The following is a 24,211-nucleotide window of genomic DNA, read 5'->3' on the forward strand; positions in this document are numbered from 1 at the left end:
ATGGCTGGAAAAAGGACCAGAAAGCTTCATCAGGGAAGAGAGTAGCTCCCTAACATGGGAAAGGGGTATAAATATTGTTGACTGTAACCCCCTCTATTTGATGTGATCTGGGGTCCATATTCAGCTTAGGAGCCTATGTGACCTCTGCATCCCTGTAGATCTGAGCTCACATTCTGTGGTCATAATTTTTTTTTAAGTCATATGGCATTGGCCAACACCAACACAATCTTGGGAAAATTCTTATAAAGTTCCTAATATAATTCTTGGTAAACTTAGTACATATCACAAATTTATTTTATTAGCTAGCGTTGACTATTTACAAAATACAGGTGGGGAATTAATCATAATGTTTTTTGTGGGGGTTATAGACAAATTCTCAAAAAGTATGAAAAATATATATTCTTTTATTTCAGTGTTCAGATGAATATGTTATATGAAGTGTGCATGTGCCATTGACTTTAGTTATAAAATAGGAATTTGATAACCACTTTCCTTATTGATTTTATTAGGGTTTAATTTTTAGCATTAATTTCTCTCTTCACCTATGATCACATGAAATGTTCACATAATGTTCCATTTTTCAACCTACACATTCATTTGGATCTCCCTGCTCTCTCATCCTTTTTGTTTCTTTTTCTCTTTTGCCTCAAGTTTTTACTCAAGCTTAATCTTTCAGGTACCAACTCTCCTAAGACTGCTTACTGAAATTGTTTTGTGTAGTATCTCCTCTTCTTTTTCAGATTGCTCTATTCTCAGGATATTTGGGATGAAGTCCTTTTCTCCTTGACATTTTATTTCCGATTTCTTGTTTCAGATGAAGATGAAGCCTCCCTGCCTAGTGCCGTGCCTCCAGGTTAGGATTATTCCAACACCTCTCCCTATGGTGTAATTGACAAGGAAAGGAAAGGGAAGGGAAGGGAAGGGAAGGGAAGGGAAGGGAAGGGAAGGGAAGGGAAGGGAAGGGAAGGAAAGGAAAGGAAAGGAAAGGAAAGGAAAGGAAAGGAAAGGAAAGGAAAGGAAAGGAAAGGAAAGGAAAGGAAAAAGGGAAAAGGGAAAAGGGAAAAGGGAAAAGGGGAAAGGGGAAAGGGGAAAGGGGAAAGGGAAAAGGGAAAAAGGGAAAAGGGAGAAAAGAAAAGTGCTTTGATAATCCAGTTCACAGAACAGGGGTACTGAGAAAGAAAAGGTTGATTTTACTGGCAAGTTTTTGTTTTGCATGAAAAACTTTCAGAGAGAAGCATTCTTTATAGAATAAGCAAGATTAATAAATCTTGGGTATACATTTTAGGGGCAAAAATATTTGTCTTCCATTTCCAGCTATCTACCTGTCTGCCCTTCTTTTCAGATATTACGATTTTTTAAATTACATTATTGCTTTTTAAGTAAGACACATACTTTTAATAGTTGTTTACATAGTTGAAACTACTGGTTTTTTTCCATCATAGTTGAAACTACTGATTTTTTTTTTTCATCGTAGTTGAAACTCTGCTGATTTTTTTTTTCCCCCCATCCAAGTCAACTTCTATTTTTTTTCCCTTGGTCATCAGAAAAGTCAGGCCTTGGGGAATTCAGGAAGATGGAAGGCAGCACTCCATTTTCACCCCCTTCCAAATTACACTTTCCTTTCAGGTGTGGGTAGTCGGGCCTTGGCAAGAAAAGACTCAGGTGAGCACATGCCTAAACAAGGCATCCTGATCCTATCCTAATACAATCACTAATGGCCTCATTTCTTGAAGCTCTATTGATTCTAATCTTTGTTATTTAGTCTGTAGCATTTATAGTTATTTTCATCATATTTCCTTTTGCAAGAAAACTAATATATTATGAAACCATTAATTTTGCATGGCACACACAAATTCAGGAAGCTATTTGTTTCACTATAGCTACCATTTTTTAAAGCAAACACATGGAAAGTTAGAGGATTTTTTAACTCTCCATTCCTAGAATGTGCTAGAATTAAATAATAATTTACAATTTTTTAATTTATTTTTATCACCTCATTGGGGTTAATGGTTTACAGTACAATTTTTGGCATATGGATGCCAATTTCTCATTTCCCCATGAGAGGTATCTGCAAAACACTCTCACCCCCAACTTAGGTCCTTTTCCACCATCCTGCACCAGGACCCCCTCCTATACCCCTGCCCTTCCTTCTCAGAGACCTTTGCATTGGTGCAATACCAACTCATATTTTTATACAACTTCATATATAGTTGACAGAGCACCTACACATATGTTAAATCAACTGTAGTTATTACAATTCTTTGAGTTCATTCATTCATTTACTTGTTTGACAAATGTGTGTTGAGGACTTTCTATGACCCTCCTACATGCCTCTTATCATCCAACCTCTTTGCAGGTACCTGCAAGTATAAGTATAAGCATAACAATAAAACCTCTGTCTCCTGTTCCAAATATGAATTCACTAGTATAGATGCCAGTAATATCAGTCTGGATATTTTAAAAACTGTGTGATCATGTGACTACATTACATAACTTCACTGTGAAAATAACTGTCTCTCATAAATAGAAATACTAAGCATGATTGAGACGTGAAAACTAGCAGCCCAGGAGGTGGCACAGTGGATACGGCACTAGACTGTCAAGCATGAGGTCCTGAGTTCAGTCCCTAGCACGTGCCAGAGTGATGCTCTGGTTCTCTCTTTCTGTCTCTTTCTCTCCCTCTCATTAATAAATATTTTTAAAGGATACATGAAAACTAAAATAACTAAATGTACTTTTTCCTTTTTTCCCCCAAAACAATAATGGGCAGAAATCTGTCAACCAGGCTCTTTTTTTTTTTCTCCAACTAGTAAGTGGCTAAAACTGAATTTCTGTACATTCAGTTCTTGAAGATAGAAGAAATAGCCACATTTTCTCTCACTTTCCTCATTAGAGTTGACTGCTGATTAGCACATGCTAAGGACCTGGAGTGGAGACTAGTAAACACAAAACCAACTTCATTTCTAGCTTGTCTCTCTTCACAGGAAATCCTCAAGGAGCTTCTTTCTTCTTCTTTATCCCCTTCCAGGATACCTCTAGTATTCTGAAATTGTGTACTTGTTAGTCATAATCCATTACTTAATTGTCAAACTATGGTCATACCTATACAATACTGATAGAATTGTCTAATCTGATGGGTCTGTATGCCAGCAAAGACTCTAGAAATAGAAATTCCAAGTCATATTTGGCTGTATTATCTTGCATAGCTGATCTACTGTGGATCCACCCAGTTCTATTGTTGTATAGAGATGTCTTTAGTGTCTGTGAGCTCTACTTAATATACTTCCCATTACTTATCTTTGGGGGACCAGAAAGCGGGGGAAACACAGGAACCATGGCTGCCAACAAGGAATACCCAATCTACTTGAAAAAAAAAGTTTTGCTATTTCTAGGAATTAGGAAATGCACCTTTCTCCCACCATGGAAGATCCATTCCTTGTAAGACTGGGCATCCCTTCCTTTCTACTGATGGCTGCAGAGGCAATGACTGGGGAGAATGATGTTATATTTATCCAGGCTAATGAGACAAAGACAAGCTTCAATATAATGAGAACTGCAGAAACAGGTAAGTCTTTCCAGGAAGAAACTGGCTCTTAAATCAACCTGGATCTCCTTTCTGCTCATTAGAATGGTCTCTTGGTGAATCACCAGCCCCTGAGGACCAAGCCAAGCAGAATGCCAATTCTCAGGAGTCCACCTTGTTCTTGGAAAAGCCTCAGACAGGAGAAATAAAAGTTGGTGAGTGCCAAGCAATAAATCCTACTTTTTAGAAAAATAGAGATGAAATTCACACAACATAAAATTAATCATTTTAAAGGGAAAAGTCAGGGGCCCAGGTTTGAGTTGCTGAGCCCCACCTGCAGGGGGGATATTCACAAGCAGTAAAGCAGATCTGCAGGTGTCTAGCTTTATCCCTATCTCCTCCCCTTTAAAATTGTCTCTCTCCCATCAAATAGAATGAAAGAAAGAAAGAAAAAGAGAAAGAAAGAAAGAGAGGAAGGAAAAGGGAATGGCCATCAGAATCAGTGGATTCATAGTGCCCGCACTGAGCCCCGGCAATAACCCTGGTAGCAATTTAAAATAAAGAGGGGGGGGTGAGAGGGAGAGGGAGGGAGGGAAGGAAGGATGAGGGAAAAGAGAGAGAGAGAGATAACACTCAGTGACTATTAGTCTGCTCTGGGCTGTGCAACTACTAACACTATGTAGTTCCACAACAATTTAACCACCCTAAACAGAAACTTTGCAGCCTCATTAAACAGTAAGTGCTCTTGGTTCCTAAAAATCGGTAATTTACAATTGTCTCTTTTCATTTTCTCCATCTAGATATTTCATATAAATAAATGGAATCACAATATGTGTCCCTTTGTGTTTAACTGCTTCCACTTAGAAAATGTATTCAGAGTCCATGCATGTTGTAAGGTGAATTGGTGCTTCATTCTTTTTATGACTGAATATTCCATAGGTAAACAGATACAAATTCAGTATGCATTTATAATCTTTTTTAAATTTTTTAAATATTTATTTATTTTCTCTTTCGTTGTCCCGTTGTTGTAGTTATCACTGTTGTTCTTGATGTCATAGTTGTTGGGTAGGACAGAGAGAAATGGAGAGAGGAGGGGAAGACAGAGAGAGAGAAAGATAAACACCTGTAGACCTGTTTCACTGCTTGTGAAACGACTCCCCTGCAGTTGGGGGCCGGGGGCTCTAACCTGGATCCTTGAGCCCGCCGCCCGACTCCCATGCATTTATAATCTTAAAGGGTCACCACAACAAGGCTACAACAACAAGGGCAACAAAAGGGGGGGAAATGGCCTCCAGGAGCAGTGGATTCATGGTGTAGGCACAGAGCCCCAGCAATAACCGTGGAGGCAAAAAAAAAAAATCTTAAAGGGTAAGTGACAGCTATCATTTTGATAAGTTTTAGTAGATGAATGCTTAGACTTGAGCCAGATTAGGTTCAAATCATCTTCCTTATTTGTAAATATGGGAACGGTAATAATAACAACAGTAACGATAATTACTTCCTATGAAGTACTTGGCACTGCAAAAGATATGTCTTCAAGCTCTGAGTTAGTGTTAATGTACTGTCATTGCAGTACATTAATCCCATAAAATGATTACAAATCGGCACACAGGTAAGATAGTACCTCAGAGGATGTCAGTTGGACAGATGGATCAACCTCAGACATACTCATTCAAAACAGATTGAGAAGGGGTCCGGTAGTAGCGCATCATGCTAAGCACACGTGGCGCAAAGCGCCAAGAACCAGTGTAAGGATCCCGTTTCCCCACGCTCCCGACCTGCAGGGGAGTCACTTCACAAGCGTTGAAGCAGGTCTTCAGGTGTCCATCTTTCTCTCCCCCTCTCTGTCTTCCCCTCCTCTCTCCATTTCTCTCTGTCCTCTCCAACAACAACGACATCAATAACACAACGATAACAACTACCACACAATAAAAAACAAAGGCAAGAAAAGGGAAAATAAATAATAATAAAAACAGATTGAGTGCACACCTCCAGTTTTAGACATTGTGCTCACCACTGAGGATAACCTGCAAAAACTCAGAATTTACAGCCTTTTTTGTAAACATTTATTTATTTATTCCCTTTTGTTGCCCTAGTTGTTTTATTGTTGTAGTTATTATTGGTGTCATTGTTGTTGGATAGGACAGAGAGAAATAGAGAGAGGAGGGGAAGACAGAGAGAAGAAGAGAAAGATAGACACCTGCAGACCTGCTTCACCACCTGTGAAGCAACTCCTCTGCAGGTGGGGAGCCACCGGCTCGAACCGTTATCCTTAAGCCAGTCCTTGTGCTTTGCGCCACTTGCATTTAACCCGCTGCGCTACCACTCAACTCCCCAGAATTTAGTCTTAATAAAGTAACCAGCTAACCACAAAAGTCAACACTATGGAGAAAATAAACAGGATGGTGAGCTAGAGAAAGACTAGAGGGCTGGGGAATTTCCTCCTGTTTTTTTGTTTGTTTGTTTGTTTTGTTTTTGTTTTTTGTCATCACTGGTACTTTACTGCTCCAGGACGACTTTTTCAGATAGAGAGGGAGACCACAGCACAAAAGCTGCCTTAGTGTGATAAGAGCCAAAGCAGGTGTACTTCTAAGTCAACTATCTTGCTGGCCAGCACCAGGAATTCTGACTAAAAAAAATGCACAAGGAATATATTGTGATTAGAACTAATCTTTGATGGCAAATATTCTGCAAGTGAGCACACAGTTGGCTATAATCTGAAATTACTTGTTAGGTGTAGAATGTGGAAGAAAACTGCCTGAGAATGGAAAGCATTGCTCCCATAGTGTTTCTGAAAGACACCCATAATGCTGGGCTGTCAGCTAGAGTTTTTGATGTCCTTCAGATCTAATCAGTTAGTTGATACAAACAAACAGGCAGATATACTTTTAAAAGATCAGTTTCATCTAGTCATCTTCGTATTATTCCTGACTTCTCATCATTTTACCAAATAAAAAGGAAGGGAAACAACACCACATCTAATATATAACATCTAATATACATCTAATATATAACATGCATAGTTATATATTAGATGTATAAAGATGATGCAGCTCTTTGGCCCTGACTGCAGCCATTTAAGTTTCTCTCTCTCCACCCCCACCTCTCTCTCTCCCCTCCTCACCACTATGTGAGCAGCATGTAAGTCAGCTCTCAGTCTTCTTTCTTTCTCTCTCTCTCTTCTTAATGTGTGTTGTTTTTTATTATTATTTTTATTTATAAAAAGGAAACACTGAAAAAACTATAGGATAAAAGGGGAACAATCCCACACAATCCCCACAACCAAAACTCCACATCCCATCCCCTCCCCTGATAGCTTTTCTATTCTTTAACCCTCTGGGAGTATGGACCCAGGGTCATTAAGGGGTGCAGAAGGTGGAAGGTCTGGCTTCTGTAATTGCTTCCCCACTGAACATGGGCATTGACAGGTCAATCCATACTCCCAGCCTGTCTCTCTCTCTTTCCCTAGTGGGGTGGGATTCTAGGGAAGTGGGACTCCAGGACACATTGGTGGGGTTGTCTGCCCAGTGGAGTCCGGTTGGCATCATTTTAGCATCTGGAAACTTTTGGCTGAAAGAGTTATCATATAAAGCCAAACAAATTTTTGACTAAAAATGAACCTAAAGGCTGGAATATTGCAGATGAAAATTTTGGGATCTCTGCTTTGTAAACAGTTAGTAGGAATATTTTAGTTATATTCCAAAGGGCCCATGACTATACTAGTTTTTTTGTTTGTTTTGTTTTTTCCCCTGAGCCTGACATCTGATATGCAGGTGGATCTAAGTTATTGTCTGGGGAGATGATGTCATGGCTGCAAAAAGGACCAGAAAGCTGGATCAGGGAAGAGAGTAGCTACCAAATAAGGAAAATAAGGTTTAATTTACCTAAATTAAAACAAAGATGATCCTTTGTTTATGCAGAAGTTATTTTGTGTAAATCTTAACAAAATTATTTCCATTAATTTCTACAGTGCTCATTGTCTCTCTATAAGCCTCAAAAGGAGAACAAGCTGTAGTATTTTAATGACTTTATGAACACTTAGAAAATTGAGTTCAGAACCAGTAAAATAGCTCACCTGGGAAAATGTTTAGTCTGCCAACTTTGTGACCCAGGTTTGAGTCTGACCACCACTGTACTGGCAGAAGCGTCAGTGCTGAGGTGCCTTTGCCTCTCTCTGTCTCTCTCCTTCTATCTTAAAAGGTTTCCTGGAGTGCTAACAACACTCAAAACCAGGGCCATCTCATTGCACAATTCTGGAGGCACTTAAGCCTTGTATAAACTCCTTCCAGCCAAGAACAAAGCAAGATGACTATTTAAAAATCACTGAACTCCTTGTGTATCTGTGTGTGTCTCACTTTTTCTAGGTGAAAATATCACCTTTATTGCCAAAGTCAAGGCTGAAGATCTTCTTCGAAAACCTACCATTAAATGGTTCAAAGGGAAATGGATGGACTTGGCCAGCAAGGCTGGGAAGCACCTCCAACTGAAAGAAAGCTTTGAGAGGCAGACTCGGGTATGACCTTGAACTCTTGACATAGGTGCTTGGCTAGTTTATACCTTCTGTGTGGTTAAAAGTCATTTCAGGGTCATCTTTGAGAGACTGCAGTCATGGAAAACTCTGCAGTTAACCATCCCTAGCATCTCTGCTCTAGGTTGAGTGCCCTGCTGAACCCTGTGACTACAGAGCATGTGACCTTCTAGAATGAATGCACAGAGACAAAGGGATCTTTAAGCCAGCTGGGAGGAACTTGGAAGATAGGTGATTTGTGATGCCTTTTTCTGTCAGCAGCATTGTGTTGAAGTGTGTCTGGATGCATTTCCTTGCAGGTGTACACATTTGAAATGCAAATCATCAAGGCCAAAGAGAATTATGCAGGAAACTACAGATGTGAGGTCACCTATAAGGATAAGTTTGACACCTGCTCATTTGATCTTGAAGTGCATGGTAAGGAACACTTCTTGTCTGGATAAATGTGATGTGTTTCATGAGGTGTAAGGAAATAATCTTTTGGTCACTGTAAAACTGAGTGTTTTTGGGCCAGTAAAATAACTCACTTGGATAATGCACTGTTTTGCCATGTGTGTGACCCAGTTGGAGTCCAGCCCCAGCCCCTACTGCATTGAAGGAAGTGTTAGTGCTGCAGGTCTCTCTCCCCCAACCCTCTCTACCTAAAGAAGTCAGCCAGGAAAGATGAAGCCCCAAATATGACCACAAAAACAAAGACAAAACAACAACAAACTTGGGTGTTTCTGATTGTGATAGTCTTATTCCAGCAAGTCTGCTGAATTAAACTATGATGAGGTTTTTTTTAAAATAAATTCAAGAGCATTGAAATCATCCCAAGTATCTTCTCAGACCACAGTGGAGTAAAACTAACATTTAACAACAAACAGAAAATTATTAAAAGTCACAGAATTTGGAAACTAAACAACATACTCCTTAAGAACCACTGGGTCAGAGACTCACTCAAGCAGGAAATTCAAATGTTCCTGGAAACTAATGAAAATGAAGACACAACCTATCAAAATATTTGGGACACAGCTAAAGCAGTACTGAGAGGGAAACTTATAGCCATACAATCACATATTAAACACCAAGAAGAAGCTCAAATGAACGACCTAACTGCACACCTCAAGGACTTAGAGGAAGAGGAACAAAGGAACCCTAAAGCAACCAGAAGGACAGAAATCACTAAAGTTAGAGCAGAAATAAACAACATCAAAAATAAAAGAACCATACAAAAGATCAATGAAGCCAAATGTTGGTTCTTTGAAAGATTAAACAAAATTGACAAACCCCTAGCCAGACTCACCAAACAAAAAAGAGAGAAGACTCAAATTAATAGAATTGTAAACGATGGAGGAGTTATCACAACTCACACCACAGAAATCCAGAGAATCCTGCGAAACTTCTATAAAGAACTATATGCCACCAAGCTAGAGAATCTGGAAGAAATGGAACAATTCCTAGAAACATATGCCCTTCCAAAACTGAACCAAGAAGAACTACAAAATCTAAATGCACCAATCACAGACAAAGAAATTGAAACCATTATTAAGAATCTCCCCAACAACAAAAGTCCTGGACCAGATGGCTTCACAAATGAATTCTACAAAACTTTCAGGAAACAGTTAATACCCATACTTCTTAAGCTATTCCATAAGATTGAAGAAACAGGAATACTCCCTTCCACCTTCTATGAAGCCAACATTACCCTGTTACCAAAAGCTGATAGGGACAGAACATAAAAGGAAAACTACAGACCAATATCTCTGATGAACATAGATGCCAAAATATTAAACAAGATCTTGGCCAACCGGATACAGCAACATATCAAAAAGATTGTTCATCACGACCAAGTGGGATTCATCCCAGGAACTAGGGGATTTTTTTTGTCTCTTTTTCTGTTGTCCATGCTATCTATATCCCTCCAACCTCCCAGGTAAGGACTAATGTCATTTTTTTTGACTGCTACTGAATGCTTGTGTTCCAGTTATCATGCTTATTCCCATTCAGGTTTGGAGATAAGGCCCTATGGTATGGGGGTGGGGGCTGGGGAGTAGGATACCTAGGGAGAAGAGAGAGTTTCTTCATAAAGTCTAATTTAAAATTGTGGATTTTATGGAAATTCCAAGCATATGGAAGTGCACATCCATATATTCTGTGCATTGCCCTTGAGTACCCACAACTCAAGTAAATATAACTCTCACTTCTGTAAGTAAACAAAAAGGAAAGATGACTTGACAACAAAGATCAAAAACTTAAGATGAACCCAAAGTTCATGTGATACAGTTATTTAAAAAAAAAAAAACAAGACCGGGAGTCCGGCGGTAGCGCAGCGGGTTAAGCGCAGGTGGCGCTAAGCACAAGGACCAGCGGAAGGATCCCGGTTTGAGCCTCCGGCTCCCCACCTGTGGCTCCCCACCTACACAGGAGTCACTTCACAGGCGGTGAAGCAGGTCTGCAGGTGTCTGTCTTTCTCTCCCCCTCTCTGTCTTCCCCTCCCCTCTCCATTTCTCTCTGTCCTATCCAACAACAATGACACCAATAATAACTACAACAATAAAACAACAAGGGCAACAAAAGGAATAAATAAATAAATTTTTTAAAAAATTAAAAAAAAAACAAGACCACTGTAGTTTCTAAACTGAGCTATTTCAAGTAGTACAAGATCTGGGTTGAAAGAATTACACTATTCTCATGGTCTAGGAGATGGTGCTGTAGATAAAAATTCAAACCCTCAAGCATGAGGTCCTGAGTTCAATACCCAGCAGCATATGTACCAAAGTGATGTCTGGTTCTTTCTCTCTTCTGCTATCACCCTTCATGAACAAATAAATAAAATCTTTTTTAAAAGAATACTATTCTCTGCAACATGCTACTTAATCCACATCCAGAGAAATTTCTTGGCAATGGGTACCATTCCTCAACCTGGACCCCTTCTGCAGTAATGTAGCTAGGAAGATGAGAAATACAGAAACCATACCCTGTGCAACTTGAATGTGTGGTCACCTACATGTGAATGGTTGGTTATCACACAGGATAAAGAAAATAACCTTTCCTAGATAGCTGGTAGGTATTTAGGCAGATTCAAATCAAAATGTTGAAATTAGAAGGAGGTGAATTTGATCTTACAAATCCTTTCACTAAAGGTCTGTAGACAGCCCTTAAAAGTTGTGAGAGTATCTTTGGAACTCTGGTGGTGGGAATTGTATGGAATTGTACCCCTCTTATCCTACAATCTTGTTAATCATTATTAAATCACTAAGAATAAATAAATAAAGTTGTGAAGAGACTCATTCCAAGAGAGGTCAAGCAGAGGCTGGATGATCAAAATAGATCTCTAATTGTGGTGCTGTATAGCTTTCTGTATTGAGTAGGAATCTAGTCTGGAGCAGTGCTTTTTCATCCCAAGGGACAAATCTGAGAATCACTTTCAGGGCTACTTTTTTCTTTAAAGAACATTAATTTCTAAGTGCCCATGTCCAATGTGGTGAATCAGAATCTTCAACAGGAGAAGCAAGAAGCTGATCCTTTTTAAGTTCCTCAGGTGATTCTAATGGGCAGGCAGATTGAATGACAACCAGCCACAGTAACTCCTAAAGTCCCTTGCATGAATGAGTGTATGTGAGAGGGTGAAGTATGATGCCCCAGAGACTCAGCCATAGAACCAGTCACTTTCAGGGCCAGATGGTGGGGCACCTGGTTAAGTGCATGTATTACAATGTGCAAGGATCCAGGTTCAAGCCACTGCTCCCCACCTGCAGGGGGAAAGCTATATGAGTGGTGAAATAGGGCCGCAGGCGTCTCTCTGTCTCTCTCCCTCTCTATCACCCCCTTCCCTCTTGATTTCTGGCTGTCTCTATCCAATAAATAAAGATAATTAAAAAAATTTTTTTTAAAGAACCAGTCACTTTCTTCTGTTGCTCTCTTCATCTGAACAATCCTTAGAGCCTGGAAAGAGCCTGAACGTAAAGCAACCTTCTTCATCAATATTTATGTTGTTTTCTCTCCTTTCAAAGAATCTACCGGGACCACTCCAAACATTGACATCAGATCTGCTTTCAAGAGAAGGTAACTTTTAAAGTGGGAGCTATGTAGCTTTTGTAAATTATGGCAGTGGAGGATTTTGCAAATATACTTTCCTTTTTTATTCATACTCCTATTCCAAATGAGAGCAACTGTTTTCACTGTAGTCACACATACAGTCAAAAGCTAGTGCTCTTGAGAAGCTATGAGTTTAACATCAAATAAAGGATATGCTGGTTGTTGTTTTGAATATTCTCATTATAGTGAAGCATCAGTTTTTTTTTTTGCAGGTTTTATATTTGCATTGTAAGGATACGCTTTCACATTTCTCAAATGTGACTTCTTCCCTAATTGCATTATTTCCTACCAAATAGCAAATAGTAAAGATACATACTTTATATAACAGAAGTTGAGTCATGTCAGAAAACACTGGTTTTCACCTGGAAAAAACTTTTAATGCTACTAAGTCATGTGCCCAGAAAGCCACAATGAAGTAGTATTCACTGAAGTTGGCACCATTTAATTATTGAACTATCCTAAGTGAAAGACCAAGTCTGATACAATAAATAACATAGTAGAGAGAAAATATAAATAATTCTTTGATTTATTTTGCAACTGACCAATTTTAAAAAGCAGGCAGTCAAGGAAGGAAATGAAAAAAAAAAACAAACCTTATAGTCAATGTGAAATATGACTAGCTCTTCCTGCCATGACCTCGCTTTCTGTACTTGATTCTTTCATAATATAAGCTTGTTTATGACAGTAAATATTTCATTCTTCCTAAGATTGAAACTATATATAGTTTTGTTGAATAAGAAAAGTGATACCAAACTATTAAGAAATAATGAATGTGTCTGTTAATAGAAGGCATATTTCCTTCCTAATTTGTGTAAAAATAAAAACTCTGATTCTTTAAAAAGGATATTTAATATTATCTGATATCAACTGTCTTAAAGTCTTACCTTTTCAATCCTATTACTTTCTACCTTTCAGAAAATGCATGTGTCTAAAATGACACTGATATATGAGCACATATATTTTATAAGAAAGAGCCTCCATCTACTAAACATTTTAAAAGAATAGAAATGGGACTGGTGAGACAGCACAATTGTTATTCAAAAAGATTATCATGCCTGAGGCTCTGAGGTCCCAGGTTCAGTTCCTAGTACCACAATAAACCAGAACTGAGCAGTACTCTAGTCTGTCTCTCTCCCTCTCTCTCTCTCTCTCCTTCTCATTAGTAAATATTTTTAAGAAGAGTAGAAATGTACTTACTTCAAAAGTCCTCCAAATAACCTACTTTAGAGAAAGTTTGGAAACACAATTTGAGTCAATTTTTATAACTTACATGTTATGCACACTGTTTTTAAACCCACAGACTCTTTTCTTAGAAATCATAACTAACATTTATAAAGAGCAGGAAACAAAATCTTCATTAAAATATGAACATGTAAGTAAATATGTAGTGCCATTTAAATGTCAGTTCCAAGCTTCTAGAGTTGATATAAAATCACAAAGGTAGTTGCATGACTAATTCAAGATGCATTTCTCTATAGGAAAATACTTTATAGAAAAATACTTTAAAAGTCTAAGTAAATACTTCAAAAGTTCTAGTAAAGGATTCAGATAATTTTTCAGTAAATGCATTTTAAAAGACATAAATATTAACAAGAAAATTAAAAGCTTCACTTATTTTCCTTTTTAAAAAAGAAAGGAATGCATCTTTCTAAAGCTCTGTTCTAGGTCCATTTTATGTTATGTTGGTATCACATGATCTGACTCATCTACTGATGGACACAAAGAAGTTACCTTCAAATATAAGCTTTGAACTTAGAGTTGGCATTCCCCAAGCCAATCTCTGTCTTACATGAACAGAGATAAGCAAAAGTCCTTTGCTTTTTTTGTAGGTCTTTTTCTAGAGCCCTCAACTTGCAAAAACAAAGTACTTTGAGTTGCTTGGTTTCAGTGCATTTGTGTTACTTCATTTAAACACAAATCCAAGCAGTTTTATATATGCAATCTATAAAAATGTGTCTTCTATAATCACTAAGTAACACAAACTCATGTTTATTTTTCCACAAGTACATACTCCAAAAACTTAAAAATGTCACTTGTGTGAAAAGAAACAGTTTGTGTTGTTTTAGTTCATGACTTGTGTGCCGGTGCAAAATTGCATATACATTATATGTAGTGTTTGGGAGAAAAATTTGTGTAAGTGTCTCTGCATTTAACCCAGATTTGCTTTTTTCTTGTTAATGACAGTGGAGAAGGTCAAGAGGATGCAGGAGAACTTGACTTTAGTGGTCTCCTGAAACGTAGGTGAGAACCAAATGATGAATGAGGCTTTGTGGCCTAGAAATCTTGTAGATACCTACTGAAAGAAGTCAAATCTAAAGTGGATGCTTTCAAAAATAATTTCCTATTTCTTAAAATGTGTTTTTTTTAATTTGTTCTGTTTATAGAATAACCAAGCCAACTAAGAAATACAGAGAAACAGCTACATACTAATCTGTTAAAAGATTTCACTGATGTTTTTAAGCCTTATTTTTAAATGTTTTGTGTATAGGGGTGATAAGATTTGAAAACTGAGACAGAAGACTTAAATACTTAGAAAGTTCCATTCTCCTGCCTTTGATATTTGACAAAAAAAATATCAATTTTACAATGTCTTTACATACATATATAGATATTTTAAATACATATATGTATTTAAAATGTTTTCTAATTTATTTTTCTGTGGTTCATTTCTTATAATGAATTAATATTGATTCATTGTTATAAGCTAAAAACCATACTTTACATTAGGGTTCACTCTTAGTCTTGTGAGTTTTGACAAAAACATAGTGCCATCTGCCTACAGTTATAGAATCATACTGAACAGTTTCACTGGCCTGAAAATACCCTGTGGTCCGCCTACACATTTAAATGCAGATCTACTTGAGTATTTATAATCTGTTATATTTCATCAAATCTAGGATACCATCCATTTTAAGATACACTTGTATTTTATAAATAAATAAGAAATGAAAAATTGCTCCAAGTAGCTTATTACAATGCATTAATGATATAAAAAACTCTTATTTCAGAGTTATTTGAAATATTTTTAAAAAGATCATTTTAGAAGCAATACAAGATGGTAGTAAAAAGAAAATAAATGTTTACTATTATAATTTACACATCTTTTAATTTAATAGTATTTTACATAGCTCTCTTACAATAAAATTTATTGAATTTCATTACTAATATTTAATTGATAATCACTTTATAAGATTTCTGTATATATATCTCATGTAATATATATATCACATAATTATACGTACCTTGAGGTTTACAAAAGTTCAGAAACAGAAATATAAGTTGATTTTGCTTTTCTAGAAAATTTATAAAACATACTGAAAGTATAATCCTAAATTAATAATCTAAATCTTAATATCACTTTTCATTAAGCTTTGTAGATTCAACAGACTTTGGCATATCAAATACATCTCTATTGCATACTTCAGAAAACAGTCTCAATAATATTAACCCTTCAAATTTAATTAGAGCAATACTATGTGAAATGACTTTAAGTGAGCCTCATTCTTTCTCCTTTATGGGGCAAGAAACTAAAGACCAGAAATGTCAAATATTTATCCCAACTGACACAGTTTTAGTAGCAGTAGGGCTGGGACCTAAATGTTCTCTTTTCTGGGTGGACTTACTGCCTGTGATTCCACATAAGAAGGGCCACTCTGAATCTGCTTCAAACATTGGTGCTTCAGATTATAACTTTAGGAAGATGACAGAGTTTTTCCTCCTGCATTTACTCTGTCAGGGATATAAATAATGCTTTCTTTGTACAGACTATAATCTTCGATGAAAGTAGAAAAGAAATCCAGTGACTGACACACTTCTTCTTCTTCTAGCGTTTGCCCTTCTTCCGTAGCCAGTCAACAGCGTCAGGTTGAGCCTGATGTAAAGTTTCGAGACCTCCTTTGAATCTGGAGAGGTGGCAGTCGTTGACTATGTGGGTCATAGTCTGTCTGTAGCCACAGGGGCAGTTCGGGTCGTCTCTGGCTCCCCAGCGATGGAACATAGCGGCACACCGGCCATGGCCTGTTTGATAGCGATTGAGGGCCCAATCATAACGTGCTAGGTCAAAGCCGGGTTGACGCTTGCAGGGGTCTGTGATGAGGTGTTTGTTCTTTACCTCAGCTGACTGACACACTGAAAAGGGGTGAATACATTTTTTTGTAGGAAGGGAAAGGTAGTGGGAAAATATGAGCTTGGGTCTCAACTCTTCCACTAATTACATGACTCGTCAAATTGTATGTCCTCTCTGACGCCTGGTCTTCCCATCTATAAATATGCAGAATAAAAACTACTTAATAGAGTTACTATGCTAATTAAACAAAGTATAACACCTACTAGTCCTTAGTAGGTGTCAAATAAATTTTCACATCCACAAAGAAAATGCTATATTTTCCCCTGAAGAGCTTATATTCCTAAAGACAAAACACACAAGGGCACACATAATATCAGTAAAAATATGATACAGTTGGTTATTATACACAGTGCTCAGATTTAAAATGGAAGATTATTCTATCCATAGTTTTCAAAGTAAAAGAAGTCTAATTAAAAGTAAAATGACCAAAGGAGATAAAATATTAGAAAAGAATGGGCAGCAAACTTGTCTTCAGTTCTCATTTTCTTTTCATCCCCTAGTTGTGATTTTGATTCATAATTATATTGCATTTAACACAACACTACATTCATATAATGTACTAATCCACTAGTACAATTTTATAAACCATTGCCTTTTCCTACTAATTTGTGAACTGCATGTGTTCTCAGTGTAGTAATCACACATGGTTAATATTTCTGTTCCTCTGAGTGTGTGGCAAAATTTCAATAAGAATAAATATCATTATGACCAGTATCAACAACCAGTATACAACAAAAGACCTTCCTGCTTTGAACAAAATCAGCTAAGTTCAAATGGATATTAGTGATTCTTTAAATCTTAGTAAATCTGTATGGCAATGTCTTATTACGGGATCTGACCTATATAACTACTTGAAAGTTTAACTCTACATAAAATTTCTATAACTGCTTTGTACTTTATTAGGATCACCAAGTTACAGGAATTTTGATGTAGGTGAAAGTTCTATGAATGTTATATAGGTCTATCCCAACACTTAGAAAGGAATCAGTGGTGCCAACAGATATTTGGATTTTTCTCCCAACTATATCTTAACATACTATGATTATATGATCATGTTCGGCTGGTAAGTAAGGACACCTTCTGGATGAGTTAAGAATATGTTCCAGGCAGGAACCTCACTCACATTCCAGTACAAAATAATGAAATGATGCTTCTCATTGCAGTCAAAGAGATGGAGAGAAAAGGAAGGAACAAGGCAAGAGACCATTGATGTTCTTATACAAAAACTGATAAGATTAATAATGTGATAGAGGGAAGTCTATTTCTGGTGTTCTAATGAAAAAACAGTGTGATAGTGGTTTTATGAAGACCATCAACACTGATTTAAATGGTCTTTGCTCCTAGCACACACATTCATATCAGGGATATCCCAGTATTTGACTTGTATTCCTTATTATACTTGAAATGTATGTGTGTGTAATTCTTCTCAGTTGAAATATAAATTTAATACAACCTGGAATGGTATAATTGCATAGTTTGGGGACAATATTTAGACTGAAGTGTAACAAAAGTAGAGCACAGTAAAAGTAAACAGAAGAAATACCCATTGAGAATATATACACATGTACCTACATTTCAATTGCATTTCTCCAAGATTTCCCTCAAAATATTTAAAGAAGATATCTGAAGAAATTCAGACTACCTTCAGGCAGTAGATGTTAGTAGATCTGCAAATTATTACCAATTTTCCAACTTCAGGGCAGCTTTAAGTTTTCATTGTCCTCATGATAATGGAAAGCGTAACTATTTTAGTGAGACGAGAGTAATACTTATGTGTGGAGTTTTTAAGAGGCACACTTTTCTAATGATGTTTAGTGCCTGCCACCACAGTTACAGCTGGATCAATGACCTCTCATTTTCTTCCATTTTTCAGGAGATTTGCCTTACTTTCTTCCCCTCGGTAGGCAAAAAGATTCACTTGAGAATATAAATTTGATAATCAGAAGTCATTTATCCTTGCCTCAGGGCACCTTAACCTCCATATTAATATTGATATCCTCCTCCACTCCCTCTTGATTTACCTCAAGCCAGCTCTGAAATAGGTGTAATTAATGCAAGTATTTGTGACCCATCATTCCTTAAAATATATCATGAATCTGTTTTAACACCAATGTGTGTGTTGGCCAGTTTTCCTGGAAAATTATATCCAAACTAGCATTAATCACAGTAAGTAGTGCAATATTTTCAAATTAATCTGATAAGAGCAGTCAAGTAAGCTTAAGCAGAAGTACTATTCAGCCTGCAAAGGAAATCAGTTTGAATCACATTTTGTACTTATACTAAGCCTCTAAGTGAGTTTTAGTTTTAAAATAAAAGCAGACAAGTGAATTTTAGCTATTAAATTTCATTAGTCATCATATGTTCTTTAAATGCTCATTAAGTTGTCTTGTCAGTGATCACAATTTGGTGTTGTAGCTTTGATAATTACACAGTTACTTTTCCCTTGTGCATGTAATCCTAAAGCATTTATTTTACATTCTTACCTAACCTGCTTCCAACAAAATTTTAAGTAGTAATTATAGAAGAGATAGAAGAGAATTTTTGGCCTCATTCTCCTTTCTCTGCTGACTTAGGAAAAAAATCTTGGGGGCCAAGTGGTTGCACACTAAAGCTCACATGGTGCAAAGCCCAAGGACCCTGTTGAAGTGAAGCACATGAATCCCAGTTCAAGCCCAGGGCACCCCACCTGCAGAAGGGTTGCTATCTCTCTTTCCCTTTCTATCTCCCCCCTCATCTCTCGATTTCTCTCTGTCTTATCCAGTAGGGGGAGAAAAAAAAGGCCTCTAGAAGCAGTAGATTCAGAGTTCAGGCACCCTTGAGGCAAAATAAAAATCCTTAAAAAAAAAAAAAAACACAATCCTAAAAATGTATGAAAGGGTGGGGGAGGGAAGTCCTCTTCATAACAATTTCAAATTATTTTACAGAAGTTTTCTATTTCAAAAAAAGGTTAGTACACATATTTACTAACATAGTAAGAAAAACACTATTTACAAAATCCAAAGACTTGGAATACTGTATTTGTATTATTTCTGAAGAGCCAGAATGTATATACTAATGAAGACAAGAATGAGCAATTTTCTTTCCTGGGCAAATATTTATATTTTTATTTCTTAGTCTTAGTCTATTTAAAAAAAAAAACTATTCTACTAACCAGCTCCTGAATGAAAACTGTTCTTAAGTTATTCTGAATCCTACCTTCCAGATAAACTTTTGAAATGAAAATTACAAAAAAAATTATCTTCATGTGATTCCCTTTCAACTCCCTTATCTCCTAATATTATATTTTTAATGCCCCCCCCCAAAATGGGTGTTAAAATAAGTGCACGTATCTGAACCTTGTCTGGAAACTTCCCTGAGACTTAAGTAATGTGAGCAGATTTTTCTCTGGGCTTTTAAGGGTACTTGTTTTGTTTTACTTTGTTTTGTTTTTTGTTTTAACAGTGCTTTAACATTGAATCAAAAAAGCAATACCATGTCCAGACCTGTCTTTCAAGGGCTAGTGCAGCTACTAAACTAGGTCCTGATTGTCCCCATTAGGGAGGTGAAGCAGCAGGAAGAAGAACCTGAGGTTGATGTTTGGGAGCTGCTGAAGAATGCTAACCCCAACGAATACGAGAAGATTGCCTTCCAGTATGGCATCACTGACCTTCGGGGTATGCTCAAGCGACTCAAGCGCATGCGCAGGGTGGAAAAGAAAAGTGCAGGTGAGCCTTCTGGGGGTGTGGCCTATGCGGGTGAAACACGCCCTTTCCAGTCTTCGCTGGGGTCTGGGTGGTGACTGGAAGAGGATGGCTATCTTCTGACTTCAGGTGATACAGTTCTATGGCCTAAACGTTACTGGCTATGAGAGTGACTGACAGACTGTATACTAAAGGCGACAGATTTACATTGCAGTACAACATAATATGCAGATAACATACACTGGAACATTAAATATCCGGTTGTCACTAGAAGCCCCTTTCTTCAACCACCACACCTCGCCCACTCATATTTTTTATTCTTTCTGGGGGAGGGGGGAATAAGGTTAAAGTTGTTGACACGAGTAAAATTAATCATTTCACCATGATGGGTATCTGCAGAACACTCACTTCCAACTTAGGTCCCTTTCCACCATCATGTACCAGGACCACAAAACCCTCCCCCACCTTGCCACCCCACCCCACTCCTCCCCTTCTTCCCCCAGAGTCCTTTGCTTTGATGAAATACGTCAAACCCAGTCCAAGCTTTACTTTTGTGTTTTCCCTTTCTGTTCTTGTTTCTTAACTTCTGCCTCAAGTGGAATAATCCCATATTCATCCTCCTTTGAGGGGAATTGGGGGGGGGGGAGGGCAGATTCACTGTCTCTGTGTCTTTTTTTTAATGTTTTCTTCTTTTTAATTTTTATTGTCTTTTATTTCTATTTGTTGGCTAGAGACAGCTAGAAATCAAGAGGGAAGGGGGTGGTGTAGAGGGAGAGACTGAGAGACACCTGCAACACCTTCACCACTCACAAAGCTTTCCCCCTGCAGGTGGGGACTGAGGGCTTGAACCTGGGTCCTTGCACATTGTAACATGAGAGCTCAACCAGGTGCACCACCACTGAACCCTTCTCTGTGTCTTAGGTCATGTTCTTTCACTCATCTCAAGGGGCTTGACTAGCTCATTTCTTACACCCAATAAGGATTATCAGAATGTTAGGTAAAACAACCACATGTTGTTGCTTGAGCTCTGGAGAAGATGCAATTTGTGTGGTTTTAAATAGCTTCAAAACAAAACGACTATAATACATTGCAATTTAAATGAAAACAAACACATTTTAAATTAATAATTCCTCAACATTTCACATTGGTTTTATGATACACTAGGGAAATATATCAACCCTATTACTATTCGTTAATGTTCAGAAAACATGAAGAACTTCCTAGTAAACACCATGAAATCACTTTTTAAAAATGTATTTACTTATTTTGGATATAGACAGAAATTGAGAGGGAAGGAAAAGATAAAGAGGGAGAGAGACGCCTGCTCATGAAGCTTTCTCCCTGCAAGTTGTCTCCCTGGGTTTGATTGTGCACTTCACTGTATGCACTCAACTAGGTGTGCTAGCACCTGGCCCCTTAAACTACTCCTTTTTAAAAGACCTGCCCTATATCCTTTTCCTTCTTCTCTTGCTTCTCTTCCTTCTCCTCCTTCTCCTTCTTATTATTTTTTCCCAGAGCCCTGAGTAACCCTGGTTTATGGTAATGCTGAGGATTGAACCTAGAACCTTTGGTACATAAAAGTCAGGCATGAAAGTCATATTGTATAGCCATTATACTATCTCCTCAACCTAACCTGCCCTATATTTCTTTTTTTTTATTTTTTTAAATATTTTATTTTATTTATTTATTCCCTTTTGTTGCCCTTGTTGTTTTATTGTTGTAGTTATTATTGTCATCGTTGTTGGATAGGACAGAGAGAAACAGAGAGAGGAGGGGAAGACAGAGAGGGGGAGAGAAAGATAGACACCTGCAGACCTGCTTCACCGCCTGTGAAGCGACTCCCCTGCAGGTGGGGAGCCGGGTTCGAACCAGGATCCTTATGCCGGTCCTTGTGCTTTGCGCCACCTGCGCTTAACCCGCTGCGCTACAGCCCAACTCCCCCCTGCCCTATATTTCTAAACTCTGTAAACTGATTGAGACATGACTGCAGAATATTTAGAAGGGTTTTGCTTTATTTACAGAACTCAGCCATTCCCAAGATCTCAGTGATCCTAAAGTTTTGAAGAGTTATCTTGATACTGTCGAAGCAAACATCTGAAAGTTTAAGTGTCAATCCAGTTGGCATACCCCCACCCCCTGCCATACACACACACACACACACACACACACACACACACACACACACACACACTGGCTAAGTTTATTCTTTTCACTTAGCTATAAATTGATGGCTAGAGGTATGTGGTGAGTTCATCTCATACTCTATGCTAAAAATTATATGTGACACAGAAAAAGTACCAATGTAATGCCTGTGATACTGAAGATATTTATGCTAAAATAATAAGTATGTTTTTCCAAGTTTAGTTTTATATGGATGTCTCTGTGTTGGATGTCAGAGTCAAATCTAGGGCCTTTCACATGTGGAGCAAGCTCTCTCTCCCTGAGTTACACTCTTGTCCCTGGAAGCTTGTACTGAGCACTCTTTGAAGAATTAGAACAACCACATTTTAAAGTATATGCAACAATCATGGTTTTTACCCCAGAACTACATAGAGTCTGACTAAAAAATGTAAGCTTTCTTATTAGATGCAAAATCCACTGTACCCTATTCAGTATATTCTAAAATATATAAGTATGATTTGAAACGTTGTCCATTTTCTTTTCTAATTATCATTATTTCGTCTGTTTTTGGTTTTTCCATACATGTATTGACTGCTTGAATTCATGACATTTGTATGTACATACTGACATAGTCTTTCTTCTTCTCTCTACAAGCTTTTTCTAAAATTCTGGATCCTGCATATCAGGTTGACAAAGGTGGTAAAGTTAGGTTTGTTGTGGAACTGGCAGATCCAAAGTTGGAGGTGAAATGGTTTAAAAATGGTCAAGAAATTCGACCCAGTACAAAGTGAGTGGATTTTGCAAATGCTGAGTTATAGCTATGAATAATAATTAAACACTAATTATCTGAAAATAAAGGTGCTTTTTAACTTAGATTTGTATGATACAAAATGCAAACAGAAGGAAAGTAAGCATGTAAGTAATTTTTCATGCATTTTGGAGGCATTAAAGCTAGAGTGCTATAAATTAAACACTCTAATGTTTTAATCCCATAGAAGTTATTTCAAATTATTCCCAGTTTATGTTATTATTCTCCTAACTTTTTTTTAAAAATTAAAAATTTTTGAAATATGTATTTGCTACAGCAACTATTCTATATTTAGGTAAGTTCTGTTTTGCCATGATAGCATCAGGAGCTTATATTTTATTACTATTCCTTGTCATTCTCCCAAATAAAGGAGACAGACTAATCTCTGGTGTTTGATGTTATCTTTTGTCTATTAGGAAACTATTTTGCAAGAGATCCTTATCGGCCAGAGAGATTTTCAACTCCAATATATATTTTTTAAGTTAACAGGAGCCATGTGTGCATTTGTGAAAGACTTGAATCCTAAAAAAAACTGGGTGGTGTCCAGTTTCTTACTGTTGTCATGCTCATAGAGTGACTTTGTGTTTTTATCTGGCAAAAATCTCTTGAAGGCAACCTGAGTTTACAAAACCCTACTTTTTGTTGGTTATCTTCATCTAGAAAATACTTGTTAGTTTGCTCTTGAAGTCCTCAATTAGAGAATTTCCCAAATAGAAGTGTTTTCTCTCATTTCTTAACACAACCAAATATACCCAGTCACAACAATGATTAAATTGTGTGATCTTAGTTTTTTCCTTTTAATGGGTCAATTTTTTTTCTTAATAGATAATAAATTACAAAGGGACAATTCTAGGCTGGCAAAATTGTTCATTTGGATAGTGTGCGGCTTTGTTATGTGCAAGACCCAGATCTGAGCCCAGCCCCCACTGCTCCAGTGCTTTGGTGTTTCTTTCTCTCTCTCTCTCTCTCTCTCTCTCTCTCTCTTTCTCTCTCTCTTTCCTTTTTTTTTTTTTTTTTCCAACAGGATTATCACTGGGGCTCAGTGGTGGCACAATGAGTCTATAACTCCTGGTGACCATTTTCCTTTTTTCCCCCTCTCTTTTTTATTTACTAGCACAAAGAGAAATTGAAAAGAGAAGGGGAAAGAGTGTGAGAGAAAGAGAGATACCTGCAGACCTGCTTTACTGCTTAGAAAGCTTCCTCCTTGCAGTGGGGGGAGGGAGGCTAGAGACTTTGAACCTGGGTCCCTGCACATGGTAACTAATGCACCCAACCAGGTGTGCTGCTACCTGGTCCTGAGTGCTGTGATCTTTCTCTCTCCCTCTCCTTATGCCTCTCCCTTTCC

The 24,211-nt window shown here is 37.5% G+C and overlaps 1 protein-coding gene across 6 annotated transcripts in view; it reads left to right on the top strand.

Annotated features, from left to right (window-relative positions):
* Nucleotides 1–24,211, top strand: part of MYBPC1 (myosin binding protein C1) — a 101,344-nt gene that overhangs the window by 31,362 nt on the left and 45,771 nt on the right. For 5 of the 6 annotated variants that reach the window (XM_060194241.1, XM_060194237.1, XM_060194238.1 and 2 more), the window contains exons 4-12: nt 815–853; nt 1,627–1,662; nt 3,628–3,738; nt 7,888–8,036; nt 8,351–8,468; nt 12,047–12,098; nt 14,316–14,372; nt 19,795–19,961; nt 22,713–22,845. In XM_060194241.1, coding sequence (XP_060050224.1) covers nt 815–853; nt 1,627–1,662; nt 3,628–3,738; nt 7,888–8,036; nt 8,351–8,468; nt 12,047–12,098; nt 14,316–14,372; nt 19,795–19,961; nt 22,713–22,845 — 862 coding nt within the window. The remainder of the gene's footprint in view (nt 1–814; nt 854–1,626; nt 1,663–3,627; nt 3,739–7,887; nt 8,037–8,350; nt 8,469–12,046; nt 12,099–14,315; nt 14,373–19,794; nt 19,962–22,712; nt 22,846–24,211) is intronic. The other variant, XM_060194240.1, reaches the window with a different exon arrangement.

The sequence above is a fragment of the Erinaceus europaeus genome, chromosome 7 (genome assembly GCF_950295315.1).
Source record: "Erinaceus europaeus chromosome 7, mEriEur2.1, whole genome shotgun sequence".
Lineage (NCBI taxonomy): Eukaryota > Metazoa > Chordata > Mammalia > Eulipotyphla > Erinaceidae > Erinaceus > Erinaceus europaeus.